The sequence below is a fragment of the Rattus norvegicus genome, chromosome 5, assembly GCF_036323735.1.
Source record: "Rattus norvegicus strain BN/NHsdMcwi chromosome 5, GRCr8, whole genome shotgun sequence".
Taxonomy (NCBI): Eukaryota; Metazoa; Chordata; class Mammalia; order Rodentia; family Muridae; genus Rattus; species Rattus norvegicus.
The window spans coordinates 125,855,814-125,875,727 of record NC_086023.1 but is presented as its reverse complement, the minus strand read 5'-3'; the positions used below and the strand labels follow the sequence as shown (position 1 = coordinate 125,875,727).

The following is a 19,914-nucleotide window of genomic DNA, read 5'->3' as shown; positions in this document are numbered from 1 at the left end:
GCAAATTCTTTGGGCTATATAAGTGGAAAGGGGGCCCTCAATTTCAGCAAGTTGCATTTGTTTCTTAGATTAAGTATGAGTTTCTGATATTTTAAAATTTTAGGACTCTAAGCTTCCTGGCTGTTGAGTTTCTCAGTGTGATTATTGCATTTGCAGTTTTCCCAGTGACAGGTATTACCTGTCTAACAATGACTATCCACAGTTTGCTAGTTATTTTCCTTGTCTCTTTAGCCCATCTCAGATTCTGTATCATGGGCAGCTGTCCTGTCTCTCTGCTGGCACTCAGCTACTATCTCTTTATGGTGGAAGTTCTCACTAGGCTTGGTCATTACTGCCCTTTCTCCCTCTTACTTCCATCACTTGTCTTGGAAACCCTTGATGGATGCCTTCTCCATCCATGTGCCTCTGTACAAAATCCCTTCATCTAATCCTCATTCCCTGAAGTCATCTTGGCATTGATTTTTCTTTCCCACCATGCCCAGGATGACAGATCCAGATATTCCCTGGAGTTCCAGGGGAAATTAGGAAGAACAAGCAACCTTTGCCCTCTGCCACTTCCACACTGTCGATCATATCTGCTCCTTAAGGTTCTAGCTGCCCTTGATGAGTTTTGCTTCAAGATCCTTCGGTGACTTCCCACTCCTTCCAGGTTCTTGACAGTCTTACACCATGGCATTGCTACCAGTTTCCTGACATTTTCAATCCTACAGGTGTTTGGGGGACCAAAGCAGACCCTGGAGCCTTGATCACCACAAAGCCATTCTGATTCACTGGGAAGAACTCACCTCCTCAGTGCCACAGGGCACAGCTGTCCCCAGTGTCTCACAGAGAACGCTCCCTAACAATGAAATTAGGTCCCTTTTGGATTTCCTTGGAATCCCCTCCCTTACACTCAGATTTGATTTTGAGCAAGCAATCGTTAAATGGCTTCTGCTACTGGGTCCTGGAAACACTAAATTCAAAAAGACGAAGAGTTCTTTTCAGTTTCTTTTCTTTCAGAATCTAGAGTCTTTGAGTAGACTATGAATTTTCAAAGGGGGACTTATAGGGTGTAGAGTGCTCCTGTGTTCTTTGCTGTGGACCATGTCCATTGATGAGCATGTGCAATCCTGGCCTGCAGTTGGGCAGTTGGGGCAAGCTGGCTAATGGTGGTGTCACTGATTTTCACTAGGGGCAGTGAGATATTTAGCATTTTCACTAATTTGGAACAATCATGAAACCTTTCCTGTTTTTTAAAATCTTTATCTCAGGGTGACCGAATGGACTTGCCCATGAGAGGTTATCTCTCCAACAGATGACACAATCCCATGGAAAAATAACTCAGGCTCTGTGCTCTGCTAAACTGGAGCTTGAATTTTGCCAAGCGCCAAGTGACACTGGAAAAAAAAAATTGACCTTCCTGAGACTCTGATTTTGTATTAGTAGAATGGAACCAAATGCAGTCCAACCACTGTGATAAGGATGGAGACCCCGCCCTGGTGCCTACAGCACAGAGGGATTCAACAAGTGCGGCTTCCCCTTTGTTGGGCAATAGAACTCAGACACTGTTCACCTCTTAGAAGCCTCATTCAACCAATACCTCCAAGTTTTCTCCAGTTTGTAAGCTATGGGTGGAAACTGGAGGAACAGGTAGAAGCTTGAACATCTTAGGGAAGATCAGACGGAGGAAAGCAAACCTCTCTGAAATGTCACGTCATCAAGAATGGCAGCAGTTGGAGTAACTTTGGATTCCTGGACTGAATCTTGACACAACACTTTGAGGTAAAATCCATAGGGACTTCTTCATTTCATATTCCAAATCTGGGAAGTATTTTCTCCTCTAATGCCAATTTATTTTTAATGCGGTTATACAATCTTTATTATAAAAATAACTCACACTAAATCCCTCCACCCAAACATATCAGATATTTTCATTTTTTTCTGATGACTCTTAGACTTTGTGATACATATGGCTTGAGGCTTTGTCTTCAAATATTTTTGATTGTATAATACTAAATCAAATATTATTATGAAGATTAAAGTATGGCAAGGTTTGAAAAAAATATGCACAATCATGTTTTTGCTCTTGGATAAGTTCGTGGTTTGTAATCCTTTACCATTTTTTATGTCATGACAATCTTCATGCCTGAAGCTAGAAAGATATTTTGAGATACAATTTTTTCATATTTCTGACCTGCTATCCAAATACAGAGAGGTAGGGCATTTTCTCCACTTGGAGATGGCTCAAGGCTCAGCTAAAAACACAGGCATCTACAATGACTAAAGCTAAGAAGGCGTTTATAAATAAAATGTGGATTTGCTTAGACAGGGTTTATACTGAGCCTCCACCCTTGGTATTTAGTTTTCCCCTCTCTAGTTTGGTTTTGCAGAGGTGGAGATGTGGGTGGAGATGGACGAAAGGCAGAGGCAGAAACAGTCTGGAGAGATACAGAGGATCTTAGAAAATCATGGGTGATAGCATGGTTCTCTCTTCGTTAGTGTCAGGGGAAGTGAGCAGGAAGAAAACAAGAGCAGAAAAGGAAGTGAAAACCTAAGATCTACCTCTTGGTAGGACAACCATGAAGGGGGCGAGGCCCTCCTGATAGGGACTGTGGGTGAGGTTGAGATCCCAAGAAAAACGTTCCTAGCCTATCATTACCCACTGTGGGTAGAGATAATAGACACAATGACAAGAGGCTGAGCCCCCAAGGCACTGTGAAAGTGGAGTCAGGAATAACTGAAATCAACCTCACACAGTCCCATGAAGCTTCAGCATAAGTAATCCCAGGACATTGTTGTAATATATTCAGGAAAACCTTAATGACTGAGAATAAAACTTCCAGGATCATGGAAGACATGATTTTCAGAGTCAATACTGAATCGAGTTACAGAAATAGAATAGCTAATTCACTCTGAAGGTGGAAACCAAACTCTGCCACACACAGGATTCTGTCTTTGTTCTTGCCAGTTTATGTTTGCTCAGGAATTTATTGACTGGTTACTTGATTGAGCATAAGGCATGTATGTATATGAATATGCATAAATGCATCGTTTGCATTATAGATTATTTTGTTTTTATTTTTATTATATAGATGGGTATTTGGCCTGCATGTATGTACGTGCATCACTTGTATGACCAGTACCTGCAGATGCTAGCAGATGGCATTAGATCCCCAGGGACTAGAGTTGTGAGCTACCATGTGGGTTCTATAAACTGAATCCAGGTCCTGTGGAAGAAAATTCAATGCTCTTAACCACTGAGCAATCTCTCCGGCTCATAGATAGCTGTAAATTAATTTCTTTATGAGGACTTACTAGGTTAAAATATATAAATAATTTTACATCTCTTGTTTCATAGTTTCAGATAATTTCCCCCAAGAATTGCTTTAATTTACCTGGGTAGCCAAAATAATTACAGGTTTGACCTAAACATATAGTCAATAGCTTTAGCTACTACTATTCAGGAGAAAATATTGCTAATTGAGTGTTAGCAGACTATTTCGATTCAGCTGAGGTTTCTTAAATTGCTACAGGGCTTGGATCTTGTGTCCAGGACTCATTTGTGAATTGAATTTCTATGTGTATTTGGTTTCACTTTGTGTGCAATAATTATTTTTGAATGGAACAAACCATCTTTGTTTTTAACAGCTTCCCCTTTTGCTTGTGAACAAAGCATTCTGCTAAGCAGTCAGCGTGCATCTAGAACTTCCTTACCATCCTGAGTCCGTCCTTAGCCTCTCAGAACTGAAATGCCTTTCATCAGATGATCTCAGACACTGCTACCTAAAAGGCCAAGTTCTCCCTTTTTGGATGAGACAGACAGGTTCTAATTAGGCAGCACCATAATTATAGGGAAATTATTCAGTTAAGAAATGCAGAGGAATGTGGCTGGGCGAAAGGCAAACCATCACATTACATTAATAGTTGTGGGCAACTTGGGAGTTCAGACTCAATATCATTGGCTACACATTTATTGAAGGAAAGAACCCAGATGAGGAATATACCTTGGGCAGGGACAAACAACATAAGCCTTGTGTAAGCAAATCCACATTTTATTTATAAAAATGAGCCTTAAAAATTGTAGCCCCAGAAACATTTCTAAAGATTACTTTCTTCTACTCAAATTTAGGCAAGTCGAGAGGCCCTAGAGGAGGAACCAGAAGGAGCCTTGTTGGGAAAGAGTGCCCTATTTTTGGTATAGTTTCTGCATCAGGTGGGATAGCTGTGACCCTGGTCTGTGCTTTGGCTACTATGCTCGTTGGCTCTCTTGGAAATGCCTCCCCACACATGTGCTCCCCTTGTCCCTGTGTATTAGATTTCTTTAATTCACAATCAAGCATGCCTCTGTGTCTTCCAGCTCATGTAGGACTCAAGGTCTCTCATTCTTCCCCATATGTTGGTAGTTTTCTTTCCTTACCTTAGTAGCGAAACTGTTTATCAACTCATGGTCTCTGATATTTCTCTACTTCTTTCCTTTTCCATCCCTTCCAACACACTGCCACTTGGATCAACCTTTACACTTCCACCAAATTAACTCTTGCTGTAGTTTGCTAGACTCATGCACGGTGCTAAATCTACTAAATATCTTTGGGTTCTTCTTGTACTGGACTTAGTGTAGAACTTATCTCTTGACTCCAGTCTTCTGTCTTGGTTTACTCTCATCTTAACTGTCACATTCACTTGGTTTTCTGTTATCTTTCCTGTTGCCCTTCTGGAAGCTTCTTTGTTAGATATTTATCTTTGACCTGAATCTTAATTCTGACCCTATTTCCCTCATTTGCCATCTCTACTTCCCTGGGCTCATCCCTCTATTCATCCGGATGCCCTGTCTTCTGTACTCCTACCTCAGTTTTGTGCATCACATTTGATGTTTAAGTTTGCCCATATAAACCATCTACATGGCCTCTCTCCAAGGACCTTTGAAGTTAACTAATGGCATAGTGAATTCATCACAACCTGCTCCCTCTCAAGTGTCCATCATTTGGGAATATTCTTTAAAAAAAAAATTCCCCAAGAAAACTTCAGGGAAAATACCTTGAAAGTTTTAGGTTGTTCTGTTTGGTTTTTTTTTTGTTTGTTTGTTTTTGTTTTTTGTTTTCTAGTTTATTTTCCTTAAAGATTTAGTTGTTGATTAATTGATTAGATTTACATTGTTTTTCCACCAGTCAAGGAGAAAGCTTTGCACTTCATTATCAGCCTAGAAATACTTCCTGTTTAACCAAATATTGCTTCCTCAATTCTTTCAAATCTGCTTAAACAATATTGTCACTGATATCTAATTTTTTTATTTTGCAAATCTTGCATTGTTGAAAAAATAGGATATGTATCTTTTCCTTTTAAACTATTAGCCTTGAACACATAAATATATTGTGTTCTCAGGCACTGGTGGAAATAGGCTAAATGGAAATAAATTGGAATTCACATTCAAAAAGAAAAGAAAAGATCTGGTGCTTTGAAATGTCTCCAACTATGTAAGAAACAATCACAAAGCCTGATTCTTTCCCTCTGTGGCTATTGGATGAAGCTGCCCTGGCAGAAGCTACTCATCTGGGACATATCTTAATCACATTTCTAGCCAAACTTTTGCAAAAACACATCAGCCAAAAAGACCCTGAATACTAATGACAATCCCTTACGTTTGCATAAACAAACACATGCATAAGTGGTCACCTCACAATCTGCAAACCTTTGTCAGTCATTAGCTCAACTCTCCAGCTGTCCAGCCTGGGAAGCCAGCCTCTCTTTCTACTTTACAGATGAGAATACTAAGGTCTGGAGAGAGGAAAGGTTGATAAACTTACGAAGTCTTCCAGCTTGCAAGCCTCCAGTGCAGGAGATAGAACTCAATCTCTGTATCTTGAGTCTAGGGTTACTCCTTGCCCTGGGCTATCCCACCTGGCTAGGATCCAAGCAGTCTGCTGCTGCTCTCTTTCAGGGATTGGGGTTCGTTGATTTTAGCTGAGGAGAGAAAACATGGAGGAAGAGAGAAAGAATACATGGAATAGCTTCATGGAGACACATAATGTTAAGTTGGCCTCAAAATTGGGACTCGGAAGGACAAGCAGGAGATGAAGTTGAGGAGGTAGCAGGAGCCAGAGCAAGAGGGCATCTTTCATAGCTGGTTGGGGTAAGGTGTTTAACAGCTTCTTCCTGCAACTGAGAATGGCGTGATGGACCCCAAATCGTCCCATACCGTAGGGCACATTTTAAAAGTAGATTCCCAACCTCTGCTCTTACATTCCAGAGGATGGTTCTATGGAACCAATCTAGAGAAAAATTTCCCTATGCAAGACTGAGTGACCCACTAGTCTTTTCCCATCAACTTCCCATGACCCAAAATCTCACCCTTTACCTACCATTTAGAATAATTATTATGTTCTACTGTCTTAATAGTTCTTTTGCTGACAGAACTAGCTCATATTTGGGTGTAATCACATACCTTATCTAGTAGGCACTCAAAAAGTAATAGATACATAAACAAATGAGAAAAAGAAACCTGGGATCTAGAGAGATCCGGTGGTTGGAAATCTAAGAGAGATGAGGCAGGGGCTGGGGAGATAGTTCATTAAGTAGAGCAAAAGACCAGCGTTCAGATGGCCATATTCCACATTAAACGGGTGACTGTCATGGCCTCCTGGGAATCCTTGGAGCAGTTGTTATCCAACTAACTGAAGCAATCAGTTTTGGCTTCAGGGAGATCCAGTCTGAACATAGAAGGTGGGGATTGATCAAGATAGACAACTCATGTCAAGTTCAGGCCTTGCACACATATGTAACACCAGGCAAACCTGTGAACACGGAAACATACATATATGCATACCACACACATATGCATATGCAAACCTGGAGAAGTGCATTCTATTTTAGCCCCAGGTGAGACACTCAGTAGGGAAGTTAATAGTTCTTCTGCTACTCAGATCTTCATTTCCTTTACACGGGATCCAAACAACCAGAGTAGCCTCTAGAGAAGACTGCATTCAATCTGTTGAGCACAGAGAAGCTTCCACATGTCTGTCAGAGCATCCTTCTCTATCTCTCACCTGTGATTTCCACCCTTGCCACTCAGGCAGGCAGAACTATGCCTCTCTGTCTTTTCTCTCTTCCCCCTGCCCAAGCAAGTTTATTTTTGTCAAGGTTCTAATCAACTGCGCTGTTTGGGATGTAGCTTTAATTTCTTCTGCTCTGGGGTAGAGTAGTTCCAGGATTGTAGAATGATCCCAGGGCTTGTATGAGCCAGAGTCAGTGTCTTCTCTGTCCACTGCCATCTCATCAGATCTTCCCATGTGCCGCTTTTTTTTTTTTAAGTAGGTTCTAATTCAGGTATTTTTGGAGAAAGTTTCAAGCTGCTGGATCCAAAGATTCATTCTCTTTATATCACAGCCTTTTTATTAAATTCCCCCATAAACTCCTTAATATGCCCTTTTAAAAAATGTTTGTTGCTGGGTAGAGTGGTGGCATATGCCTGTGATTCCAGGACTTGGGAGGCAAAGGCAGGTGGATCTCTGAGTTTGAGGTCAGTCTGGTCTACAGAGTGTGTTCTAAGCAGCCAGAGCTATACAGAGAAAACCTGTCTCAGAAAACAACAACAATAACAAAAAACCAACCAAACAAAAATGTGTTATTTCAGGTTTTCCTTGATATAATGTCAACTTCCAGAGAGTGATATCTCCTGGGCCTAATTTAGTCTACTTTTGTGAACCCATCTCTATGGGCTTTACCACTGGGCAGCAGCCTGGTAATAAACTGATACTTTTCATGGCCAACATTTATCCTTGCTGTTATATCCCTTTCCACTGTCCCTCCACTCCACTCTCTTCACACCCACACTTTCTCTTCAGTTGCCTTTGGGCTTTAAAACTGAAAGAAATGGACTTCTGCTTCCAGGCACTGCAAGGTATCCAAAGCAATGAGTTATTTACCTCACCTTTACAACTGGAGGAGTTAGAGATCAGCTCAAGAAGGAAAACACAGAGAGGACAAATGTTTATCCAAACTCCAAGGTCGCTCAGTCCTGCAGATGTGGCCGGTACCCAGACTCATTGGCACTAGCATCAGTGTGCGAGCATCTGCTTCTTGGAAGGCTTGAAACTGCAGAAGGTGCGTTGGACCCACCATGGTGGGCCTGCCACTGTCCAAGTGTTGGCAGTTAGTTCTACACTGAACCCTTCAGTCCTGAGAAAACTGAGGTGGTTGGCTCTACCTGGAAGAACACGTTGTTCAGTGTCACAGCAGGGTAAACCAATGGTCTCAGAAAGTTGACTAAAACTCAGAAAACAGCTGTCAGCCATTGAGGAGCAGTGAGTGGATAAATCCCCCAGAGTCTGCCTTTGGGAAGGAACGAATTGATGGCGGTCTACTTTCTGCTATTTTCCGGATTTCCTTACTAGATTAAACTCCAGTTGCCCACATTAGTAGCAGAGTTGGTGACACATGACCCGCTTGAGCCCCTTTTCTCTCCTGCTATTCCTGGTGTCATTTCACACATGGCCCATTTGTATTTAAAGCCATGCCTTTGAGCTTGCTAGGGAAATAGAGGAGAAGTAATGTGCAAAGTTCAGAGCTGACAGGACACTTGGAGCTCATCCTTATCCTGGTAGGACAAGTGTTTAAAAAGGGATGGGTCTTCTCTCCATAGAGCTTGAACACAAAACTGGTGACGGCGGAAGTGCAGCTTGGTCTTTATGCGGGTCCCCAACAACTGGAGCAGGGTCTGTCCCTGAATCTGTTGTCTGCCTGTGGATTCTGTCCCCCTAACTGGGCTGCCTTGCCTGGCCTCAGTGAGAGAGGATGCTCCTAGACCTGCAGTGACTAATGTGCTGGGGAGGGGGGAAATATCTGGAAGTGGGGTCCTCCTTCTCAGAGGAGAAGGGGAGGAGGAATGGGGGGACGAGACTGGGAGGAGAGGGGGCTGATATTGGTATATAAAGTTAATTAATTAACTAATTAAAAATGATAGCAGGAATTCCGAGCTGGTCTTACAGAGAGGTGACCAGAGGGCATATTGTGTCTCTTCTTGTGCTCCCCCACAATTGTTTTTTTATGCTCTGAACTATTATTTGAGCTAAGAAAGATTTTTTTATAATACCATGGCGCTTTCCTTCTCCAGCCTGAATGATGTGTGTGACCCCAAGGCTTATGTCGTAGCGTCTGTATGTGCCATGAAAGAATGTCTAGAATTGAGTATTACTGCGGAGGCTAGTAAGTTTGAGATCAAGATGATGATCGTGGCTGCTCTCTGCTTTCATGATGGTACCTTGCTGCTGTATCCCCAGGACAGACTCTTGCTCCTCACATGGCAGAAGGCAGATGGACAAGAGCTGACAATTACATAAAGCTTATTTTACACAGGATTTTGTCCATTCATGAAAGAAGATTCCCTTGTGGCCTAATCACCACTAAAAGGCTTTCTGTCTTAATACCATTACATTAGCCATTACATCAATTTTCAAAGGGACACCTTCAAGTCATAGCAATTCACAGGAGCAGGCAATACAGAATTCACATGCATCTATCTCCTGGGCCATGTTTCTGGCTCATGACTGAGACATCTTAAAGATGAGATACCTTGCCATTTCTGTAGTAGTGAGGAAATGTCAGAGCTACATTAGGAGTAAGGTATAATTCTCTGGTACCAAACAGACATGCTTCTCAGAAACTGCTAGTTCTGGTGGAATGACTACAAATAAATCTATGCTAACTGTGGAAACTAAATGTGAGTGCCAGTGGGCTCTTTGGTAGCCATCATGAACATTGCTTCATGGCAGTCCAAGACTCTGAGAAAAACAAGCTGCTCTACATAAGCTGAATGAACCGTCCTTAGTTACTGGACTTAGAAGTAACCCCACAGCACAGCACAGCACAGCCCAGCCCAGCCCAGCCCAGCCCAGCCCAGCCCAGCCCAGCCCAGCCCAGCCCAGCCCAGCCCAGCCCAGCACAGCACAGCACAGCACAGCACAACTCCAACTTGAAGGGGCTTGGTTTCTCCTTCTTTGTTGAATATGTCCCAGAGAGGAGACCAGAACCTTAGCCAGACCTGGAATGGAAGTTCCCTTGGGTTACCTAAACAGGGCTCAATCACTGTCCAGCCTGCTTTCTTCTGAATGAGGCCTTCTCAGTCTTCAACACCATGCAGACATTAACAGTGTAAAGGAGAGACTTAACATTTTATATCAACTGCCTCTTAATTGCTAGGTACTCCCACCACTTCCAGGCACAAGACTGGTCCCAGCTTCTCAACTCTCCATCCTCTCCCTTCCCCAAATGAGGTGATGTCGTTTACCTTGGAAGTTCCAGCCCTGCCTAGTTAGCAGCCAGCTGCAACTCATCAGAGCCCTGATTAGGCATTTGAAAAGGTGGAGCACGTCTCACCAAATGATTGACAGTGGCCTCTATATCACACACCTGCTGCTTTAAAATCCCCATAAAATGTCAGAGGGAGTGTAAGTGAGATATCACAGAGGAGCAAGGCAGGCCATGAATGCTAAGTGTTAGGTGATGGGAGTGTTTGAGTCTCAGCTACTGGAAGAAAACAAAATTAGCTGTCCATTTCTAAAGAGAGAGCCAAGAGGTGGCTTCACATAAGGCTGACAGGCTAGCGTAGACTGGGAGTTCAGCACAGACAGCCTTTGTGGTTACTGTGTGATTGGCTTCAGGTTGTTCCTTCGAGATGCAGAACCTGTTCCTGGGGACCAGGCTGGGACAGTCTAGAATTATTTCTGGACATCAAGTGACTTTTTAAAATTAAAAAAAAAGTCTTTTATATTTGAAGCCAGTCCTTTGTGACCAAGTCTGGTTCAAAGTGCTTTCTCAGTGTCCCTGTGAGCACTACGAGATAGACTGGGTTACTGAGTTTTCTTGTAGGCAGGCTGCCAGATCCAGGCAGGTGGTCCAATACTAAAATCAATCCAAATAGCACCTTGTCTTCGAGCCAAGTGATTCTGCCTGAATAGCCAAATCTAGAAAGTGCTGAAGAAGCTTCCGGGGGTGAGGGTCTCTAGAAAGCAAGGGGTGAGGAGTTGGGTATGGAACTAGTTCATTACCTTTAGGGGGTAAGCTGAGTTTAAACATTTTTTTTACAAAGGTGGATTTCAGATAAGAGAGAGTGTAAAGAAGGAACGACCTGGAAAGCCCTTCTAGGAGGCAAAGAATATTTTAGAGGACCCAGTTTATGTTTCCTGGATGATGTATGTGGTGGGAATGGGCAAACCTGGGGTAGTGCAGAATGGACACAGATGACTTTATACCGTGTGGTTCAAATGAATCAAGTCTTTTTATTCAGCAAAGGTCAGTGCAGTCCACAGATACTCACCGTGTCACATAGACATTGGCTGCACTTAGGGTCAAGGTTCAGGAGTATTGGATGCAACAGGAAAGTTCTCAGGGCTTTAAAAGCCAAGCATCTGAAGCAGAAGCCAGTATCCCGAGAAGCACATAAATCTGTTACTACCCATTCAATAAGCATTTATTAAGCACCTGTGGTATACCAGACACTGTAAAGCTCGGAGGAGCTCTGCTCCTGATGATAAAGAGCTATAGACTTCATGGCAGTGTCTTCTCCTAAGTATGTGCACAGAAGCAGAATGTGACAAGAGAGAACATCCTGGGGACATGGATAGCGCAGAGTTGGAGTGACATTTATATGTATTTTATATGCATGTACACGCATGTTATATACAGATTTTATTTCAATTATGAAATAGATCAGATCTACACATCAGAAAGCAGCTGGATAGATGAGCGCGTCTATGTATCTGGATTGTCGTGACTGTCGGTCATCAGGTGACAGAGCTTGCCTGTCCCTCTCTCGTCTTCAGAAAGTCCACAATTCCCCCTGTGCTAAGAGGATCCCCCAGCCCCCGCGTGCCCCTTTTGAGGTCAGAGCACTCTTGAAGTGGTGTCATTACCACCCTTGTACAACTCTCACTCCATCGGCAGGATGCCCTCCCCTGCAAGTACGTGGCTTTTACTGAGTAGGCCCTTCTATCTCACCGCTTCATTTAGCTCTTTCTGTGCTTTAGAAAATCCCTTCCTTCCCTGAAGTCATGAGTTTTGCTTCTGCCTTTGTGGACTAAAATCCTCCTGAAACATTTTGGTGTTTTGGGGAAATGATTTGATCTTATCCTTTTCTCATGTAGACAATTTCCTTAACGTTATTTACTGATTAAACTTTTTTTCCTACTGACTTCGAATGTCTTTCATCACATTTCGGTTCCCACATTTATAAAGTTTCATCTCTAAGATCTTTTCTCATGGTTTATCTCATTATCTATGCCATGTTTTTAATTATTACAGCATTGTCAGCAATGTTTCATAAGGCAAATCTTCTTGTCCCTTCATTGGATTGATATTATTAAATATTATTATTATCATCGTTATTACTGTGTGTCTGCACAGGTAGGTACACTCAGGTGTGTGTGTGTGTGTGTGTGTGTGTGTGTGTGTGTGCCACAGCATAGTGTGGATGGAGGTGAGAGGACAATTTTGTAGAGTTCTCTCCTTCCTCCGTGGGGACTTAGAGGATGGAACCCAGAATGCTAGACTTCCGTGACAGCCACCTTCACCCACTGAGCCACTCGCTGCCTGATTTGGTTATTCTTGTAAACTTAGGATCACCATTTTGATTTGCATAAAACTCCATTGCTCCGATTTAACCTTCGAATCCTCTAGATTTTTCTATCAATTTGTACAAAGAAAATGCCACCCGTGTGACTGTCTTCTCAGATAAGAATGCGGTTGATTTCTCCATTTATTTGTGTCCTTTTTCTGTTCTTCCGTCAAGTTTAATAATTTATTCTTACACATATGCCAACAGATGTGCACATATGTTTTGAATGATCTGTGTCCTGGTGTCTTGCATTTTCTCTGCATTGTAAATGGTGTTTACGGTTTCTAAATTGTTACAGGTTTGCTATAACAACTGGATTTTGATTGTCTAGATGGTAACCTGAAACCACTGTGAAAACCTCACAGCTTATAACTTCTTTTGTAATTTCCATTGGATAATGTTACATTTGCAAAATGAGGTGGGTTTGATACTTTATTTTCCCTAAAATTATGACATTAGGTATTTACTGCTATGGACTCTTTGCTGTGCCTACCATCCCTGGCATAGCCTGTCTACTTGGCCTTAGGGGCTCTCAAATTTATTTTTAATTGAGTAATTCTCTTACAGCTTTTTCTTCTATTTTCTTTAATGTGTTTAAAATGTTGAACTTCATTCTTTTGCCTCTTTTTACAATGGTCTTTCCTGCCAAGATCTTAGAGGACAGTGAACTAGATTTCAAAATAATAAGTACCAAGCTCTTAGCTGAAGGCAACAGAGGGCTGTCCATGTTCCCAGTCCTGACAGGGTTGGCAGATGCTACACTACCTCAGATACCTCAGATACCTGAGCTGATGGAGGCACCCACATTTGACTTCTGCATGGTCTGAAACCATGTGATTTCTTAGTCCCCATGGCCATGGCTGCGAACCCTGCAGCATTGACTGAATGTACTTCTTCCCCATCTCCCATGTTGAAGCTTTCACCTTCAATGTGATGATGTTTCAAGATAGGATGTAATTAGAGTTAGAGATGGCCGTGACAGAGGGGTCTATGTGATGGGATTAGTGACATTATGGTAATTTGGGCTACTCTGCTTTGTGCTCAAGACACACAGGGCACGGGCCTGTGCTTCTAGCCACCCCACCAGGAAATCTGGATCTGCAAATGAAACACACACACACACAGACACACACACACTAGCTTATTTTTGAAATGCCTTGGTTAACTCAAAGGCTGGGTATTTCTAATCCTCCGTCTGGCTATCATAGATTTCCCTCTGTTACTCCTAAACCCACAAACACCCCCTAAATCTATGATCTTTCTTTGCTGCCCTGTTCCTTCTGGGCCTAGTCTTAGCTCCCCAAGACACTTCTGGGCAGCCCTTCCAGGGGCCCCATTCCTTCTCACCTACATTTTATATGATTTTCTTTCTGCAGATCTAAATCTGAGCCATCTCCCTCCAAAACCTGGTGGTCCTCTTGTCTCTCCTCTCTCTGGTGTCCTCACCAGTGCAAATCTAAGGATCCCGCCCCATCTCCCTTTGCCCATGCATTGGCCTCTGGCATTCTTATTGATGGATCGAAAACCAATTGTGGACCAGGCCTTTCAGCCTTTGGACATGCAGATTCCGAATTAAATCAAAGCTTTAGAATAGATCTCCAACAACCATATGAAGAAAGACACCACTGTGTGAGGACACAGTGGAACGGTGGCTGTCCTGTAAGTATGGTTTCTCCATGTTCCTGTTGGTGTTCTCCCATACTGCATTGGATGACTTCATTGCAGCCTCAGTTCTGAGCACACAGCTCGTTCACTCTGTGTCGCGCATTCCAACACTCTAGAAAACCCACAAACTGTTGCCTTCCCGCGACTCAGATTCAAGACGACTGCATATTGTGAGTTGCAACGTTTCTAGAAACAGGAATGGCAAAAAACAAAGACTTTGACAAGTAATTTTCCCACCGTCATTCCTGTATCTAATTGGAATCTTTTTCTTTGGACCGTGCTGCGTTGAAATGCTCGGTTTTTGAAACTGCTGTTTGAATTGCTGACTTCAGTTTCATAAATAATTATCAGATGGTTAAATTAGATAAATTTGTTTTTATAAAATGAACAGAATTTTCTGCCATTTCTGAAATGGCCCCAAACATACTTCTGTCATTTTATGAGTGAATTCATATAGCATGGTGTTTTCTGCACTGCTCGTTAAAAATGTTAAACTCTGAAAATAGCTGGAGATAACCTAAGTCCTACAGCATCTAATACTGAATACTCCTGTATAAAAGTAAAAAGCACATTTATCTTGCTGGTGTGTAAATTTGCTTCCATCTTTAATAAATGGTAAAGTGATCTCTATATAAAAGAATTATCTCTCTCCTTCTTCCTCGGCGCTGCCTGTGAGGTGGCTGCCATCTGTTTTGCGGCATCATGGCTGCCCTTCGGCCTCTGGTGAAGCCCAAGATCGTCAAAAAGAGGACCAAGAAGTTCATCAGGCACCAGTCGGACCGATATGTGAAAATTAAGCGAAACTGGCGGAAACCCAGAGGCATCGACAACAGGGTGCGGAGAAGATTCAAGGGCCAGATCCTGATGCCCAACATTGGTTACGGGAGTAACAAGAAAACCAAGCACATGCTGCCTAGCGGCTTCCGGAAGTTTCTGGTCCACGATGTCAAGGAGCTGGAAGTGCTGCTGATGTGCAACAAATCTTACTGTGCTGAGATTGCTCACAATGTGTCCTCTAAGAACCGAAAAGCCATCATCAGAGTCACTAATCCCAACGCCAGGCTACGCAGCGAAGAGAATGAATAGATGGCTTGTGTGCCTGTTATATGTTCAAATAAAACCACAAAAACTGCAAAAAAAAAAAAAGAATTATCTTAAGATAAGCTTTCTTATGATTCTTATCAGTCTTTGATTTGTGTAAATATTTTATATAACTTTATACCTGGAATATGTAAACTTTTCTTTACTGAAAGTGTTCACGAGTGGGTAAAGTTTGAGAGTCCCTGGACTGCCAGTCTTGCAATACTGCAAGCTGTAGCAGCTCTGTGAGCACAGTCATGAGGGCGTCACCCAGTGCGCTGCAAGGCCCTGTGCTTGGAGCTAAACACTCTGTAGATTACATACTCCATCCTAAGTAGAGAAGCACATGCATGTAGACAAGCACATGCATGCATGCGTGTGTGTGTGTGTATGTGTGTGTATATGTGTTTGTGTGTATGCATGCATGTGTGTGTGTGTGCGCGCGTGTGTGTGTGTGTGTGTGTGTAATGGCCACATGTACTCATATCTGTACATACATTCATGCACTTGGTTATTTACTCATGTTGTAAAGCACTGGCTGAAGTGATTAAGGAGGCCCAGGAGCCCCATGGTCTGTAGCCAATAAGCAGGGGACTAATGTGAGCTCTGGTCCAAAGCAGGAACAACGTTTTAGAACAGTAACCACCCAGGCATTTTCTTCTTTCTTTTTCCATTGTTGAATTCTACCAGATATTTATTTATTCCTTATAGTGTTTTTAACTTGAATTTTTATTGAGAGGTTATGCCTGAGTACTGTATTTACGTTTCCCACAGTTTCCTCTTCTTCAGCCTCTTTCTGCTTCTGTTCAGATATGCACAGTCAATCAGAGGAGGCCCACCTGAACAACGAAGGGGGTCAGCTTCATTCAATCTATCAAATAACATATTATCATTATTCAGAAACAACCCTCCTAGACATACTTAGAACAGTATTTGACCGAATGTCAATGCAACTTATGGCCCAGTTAAATAAATGCATAAAAGTAGGCAAGAGAGATATTTTAACAATCTCTCTTTAATAAGTGATAGCTAGACAAAACTCAGTTATCATATAGAAGATTCATGAAACACTAAGTCCAATAGTGTGACCTAGTGGAGATTCATTGGCTACAACCTAGGTTCTTGTAAGAGGAATAGACTCACCTAAGAGTACAGGGTGGGAACAACAGGGCTAGCCAGGTAGGGTGTCCTGTTAGTGATTCAGAGAGCAGCCAGGCACACTATGAGGAATGTTAGGAATGTGAGCTCGGCACAAGTCCAACGGCTATGGCTGTGTTTACTTCACTGATAAGGTTCTATCTCCTGTACCACTTCTGACTGGCCTTAGGAGCATGCCTGACTTGAAAACCTCAACCCAAAGACCTCAGTCATTGCTCCCCGGCAGGTGCAGCTTGACCTTTTGACATTCTGATATAACATTGTCCTTTGCAAGATTCATGCCTGAGAATAACCAATCAAGTTTAAAGAGTTGAAAAATGGTCTAATATTTTAAGTAGCTTTATGATTTTGCCTTGGACCAAACTCTGAACTACCCATGTGGCCTCTGGGCCCAGGTTGGACATAATCAGTGGAATACTGTCACTGTAATCTATTTACTCCCATCTCACAAAGGACAATTCATACCCACTTCCTAGAGGAAGAGTCTATGTAGCCACCTGTTGCTATAAACTGTTCCCTTATCTAAAACAGAATGGCCTATGCTAATGGCCTGTGCCAACGACCTGAGCCACATAAAGTCTGATTCTTTAGCCCGAATCCCAGAAAAGTCTTGAGAACAAAGATGTGGCCTGGATTGGTAGTGTCACAACCTATTTGAAGCCAGCCTGGATGCTGAGAGACAATCAAGCTTTGTTACCAATGGCATGGCCCTAAGTGAAGAGCTGTTCACACACTTGAGTGTGTGAGTACAACCGAGTGCCTCAGGATATCTTCCCAGGCTCTCTCCTTTGCTGCAGAGCAGACTCTAGCCATAGCTTGCAGCTTTAGAAGCCATGTTGATATATTAGCTCAGAAGTGCAACTTAGTCAGAGCTGCTCACAGTAGCTAATGCTTTCTTGGAGCCTAGAAAACAGGAGGCAACTCACATGGCTGAAGAACTTCATAGGGAAAACTATCTGTAAGCTTCTGTTATCCCCTAAAGAAACCCTTACTTCTACCCAATTCTGTTGTTTAATTTTAGTATTCCATATAACTGGCCCCCTCCCAGGGGACAGGGCTATGTGGTTGCTTTGCAACCAAAAGAGCCTTAATTAATATACCAAGAGCCCAAGATTACCCTGATATTACTCAGATTCATGCTTTAAATGATAGCTCAGTGAAGGACAGACCCTATTACCATGTTCCTCAGCAGGGCCTGGAGAAGAACCTTGGGGCAAAGAAAGACCCGACCAGAAACAATGTAGACCACATCTGCATGTCTCCAACCCCATGTGATGATTCCAGCAGGCCCGATGGGTCCACTCCCCAGACCTCCAGAAAATGGCGAATGTGGAACATACGTGAGCCGAGCTCTCTTCTAGGCCAATGGGTGGCCCTCGGCAGGGCTCTGCTTGGCCAAATGGGTACAGAGTATTTTTGGTTCCAGTTGCATACTTCTTGGCCGTCTTCCAAATAACTCCATTAAAATATAATTGCTTTTATTGAGAGAAAGGACAGACAGGCGCTGACACATGGAACTGATTTTATTGACATTTCCATAGTCTCTCTCTCTCTCTCTCTCTCTCTCTCTCTCTCTCTCTCTGTCTCTCTCTCTCTCTCTCTCTCTCTCTCTCTGTGTGTGTGTGTGTGTGTGTGTGTGCCTTTAGTCATGCAATCTTGATTGCTGCTTAAAGTATTACCTTAAAATATTATCTCCTTACAACTAACGGTCTGGAGGGTACGTCCAATCTGAAGATGGAAGATGGATAAAATTCATTCTGTCTATTTCTCCCCAGATCATGCGTTTTCCTTCTAATTAATCCAATTTGTACTGTTACTATTACCCACTTCTATAAGGCCACTTAGAATTGGCCTACCCACCCTGTAGGCCAATTAGAATTTTTCCCATCATCCTTTGCTCCACTCTTTCCATGATATTCCACACCTCACTTTTCACTAGTTTCTATTTGACGTCTCATATCGTTTTTGTCATTGATATTTCACTGCCCTGACAGAGACAAGTGATGCCGGGTCACTACAATCCTAACTTTGTCCTCTGATCAAGCATGTATTTTAATGTCCTCTTCAATTATCCTTGTTGCTATGGAAGTGATTCTCCTAAGATATAAATTAGATCATGCTGTTTGTTGTAGTGTCCTGAAATTGATGTGTACATACAGAATGTTTACATCTCCCTAAAACTCAGTGTGGAGATGCTAAGAGGTAATCAGAGCCTTCTGTTGGCATTCAGGACATGAGGGAGGGGCACTTGTAAATGGAATTAGTGCCCTAGTAAAAGACTCTCAAGCCCCTTGCCTTCTACATGGTGTGAGGACACATCAAGAAGATAGCCATCTGGTGCTACAGAAAAGGCTCAGATGTTAGGAACACTCATTGCTTCTGCAGAGGACTCTCGTTCAGTTCCCAGTATGGTACAGGATGTCTTTCAGCCATGAAAAATGTAACTGCAGGGCTGGAGAGATGGTTCAGTAGCTAAGAGCATTGACTGCTCTTTCAGAGGTCCTGAGTTCAATTTCCAGGGACAATATGGTGGCTCATAACCATCTGTAATGAGATTCAATGCCATCTTATGGTGTGTCTGAAGACAGCAACAGTGTACTCACATACATACATGCAATAAAAAAAAGAAAGAAAGAAAATGTAACTCTAGTTCCAGGGGATATGACTCCCTCTTCTTACTTCCAAGAGCACCACACATGGATGTGATTCACAGACATATGTGCAGGCAAAACAATAATATACATAAAATAAAATAAATATATCTAAAAATAAAAATAAAAGAGAAGATAGCTACCTACACATCTAGAAATGATTTCAGAACAGCCATGAAGTCATTAATGCTTTCATTTTGGACTTTCCTGCCTACAGAACCAAGACACTTGTTATACCAAACAGACTGTGGCATTTCTATAGGCAGCATGTATAGATGGCAAACTCTTCATAAGGATGTGTGGTCCTTTGTCTGTTTGTCCTTCAACTGTGTGTAAAAAGGTAAGTGTGCTTCTTGAATTACACTCAGACAAAGGAGACAAGAACAATGTATGCATGTGCTTTGAACATCAGCTTTTCTTTACTGGTCTTTCCGTGGGAGCCACCAGTAGCCATTTACAAGAATGTTTGGCCACGGGGTATATTTAAAGGTCTAGGCAGGCCAGATGACCCTTTGAATGTGTGAAGCAGTACCAAAGGAAAGAGGAATTTTTTTTCCAGAAGGAAATAAACCCCCTGTAATTTCTATTCCATGTTGTCAATACGACTATATGTGGAATTAACTGAAGGCCAAGAGGGATAGTTTCTTAATTAAATTATTTGAAATGGGAAGTCCATTTTTAATCTGGACCTTTTGAGGTGAGAAGATCCATCTTTGACCCAGATCTTTTGGGGTGGGAAGATCCACCATTAATCTAGACCTCACCTTCTGCTGGCAA

General features: G+C 42.5%; 1 protein-coding gene across 1 annotated transcript; it reads left to right on the top strand.

Moving 5' to 3' along the window:
• The first annotated feature begins 1,509 nt into the window (after positions 1-1,509).
• Rpl32l3 (ribosomal protein L32 like 3) lies at positions 1,510-15,394 on the top strand. Its single transcript, XM_039111127.2, has 3 exons — positions 1,510-1,761; positions 12,882-13,001; positions 13,960-15,394. Exon 3 carries the CDS (start codon positions 14,951-14,953, stop codon positions 15,332-15,334), a length of 384 nt encoding a protein of 127 aa, XP_038967055.1. The 5' UTR covers positions 1,510-1,761; positions 12,882-13,001; positions 13,960-14,950; the 3' UTR covers positions 15,335-15,394.
• The last annotated feature ends 4,520 nt before the right edge of the window (positions 15,395-19,914 follow it).

Coding starts and splice junctions, on each gene's coding strand:
- Rpl32l3 (XM_039111127.2), top strand. CDS start 14,951: ATGGCTGCCCTTCGGCCTCTGGTGAAGCCCAAGATCGTCAAAAAGAGG.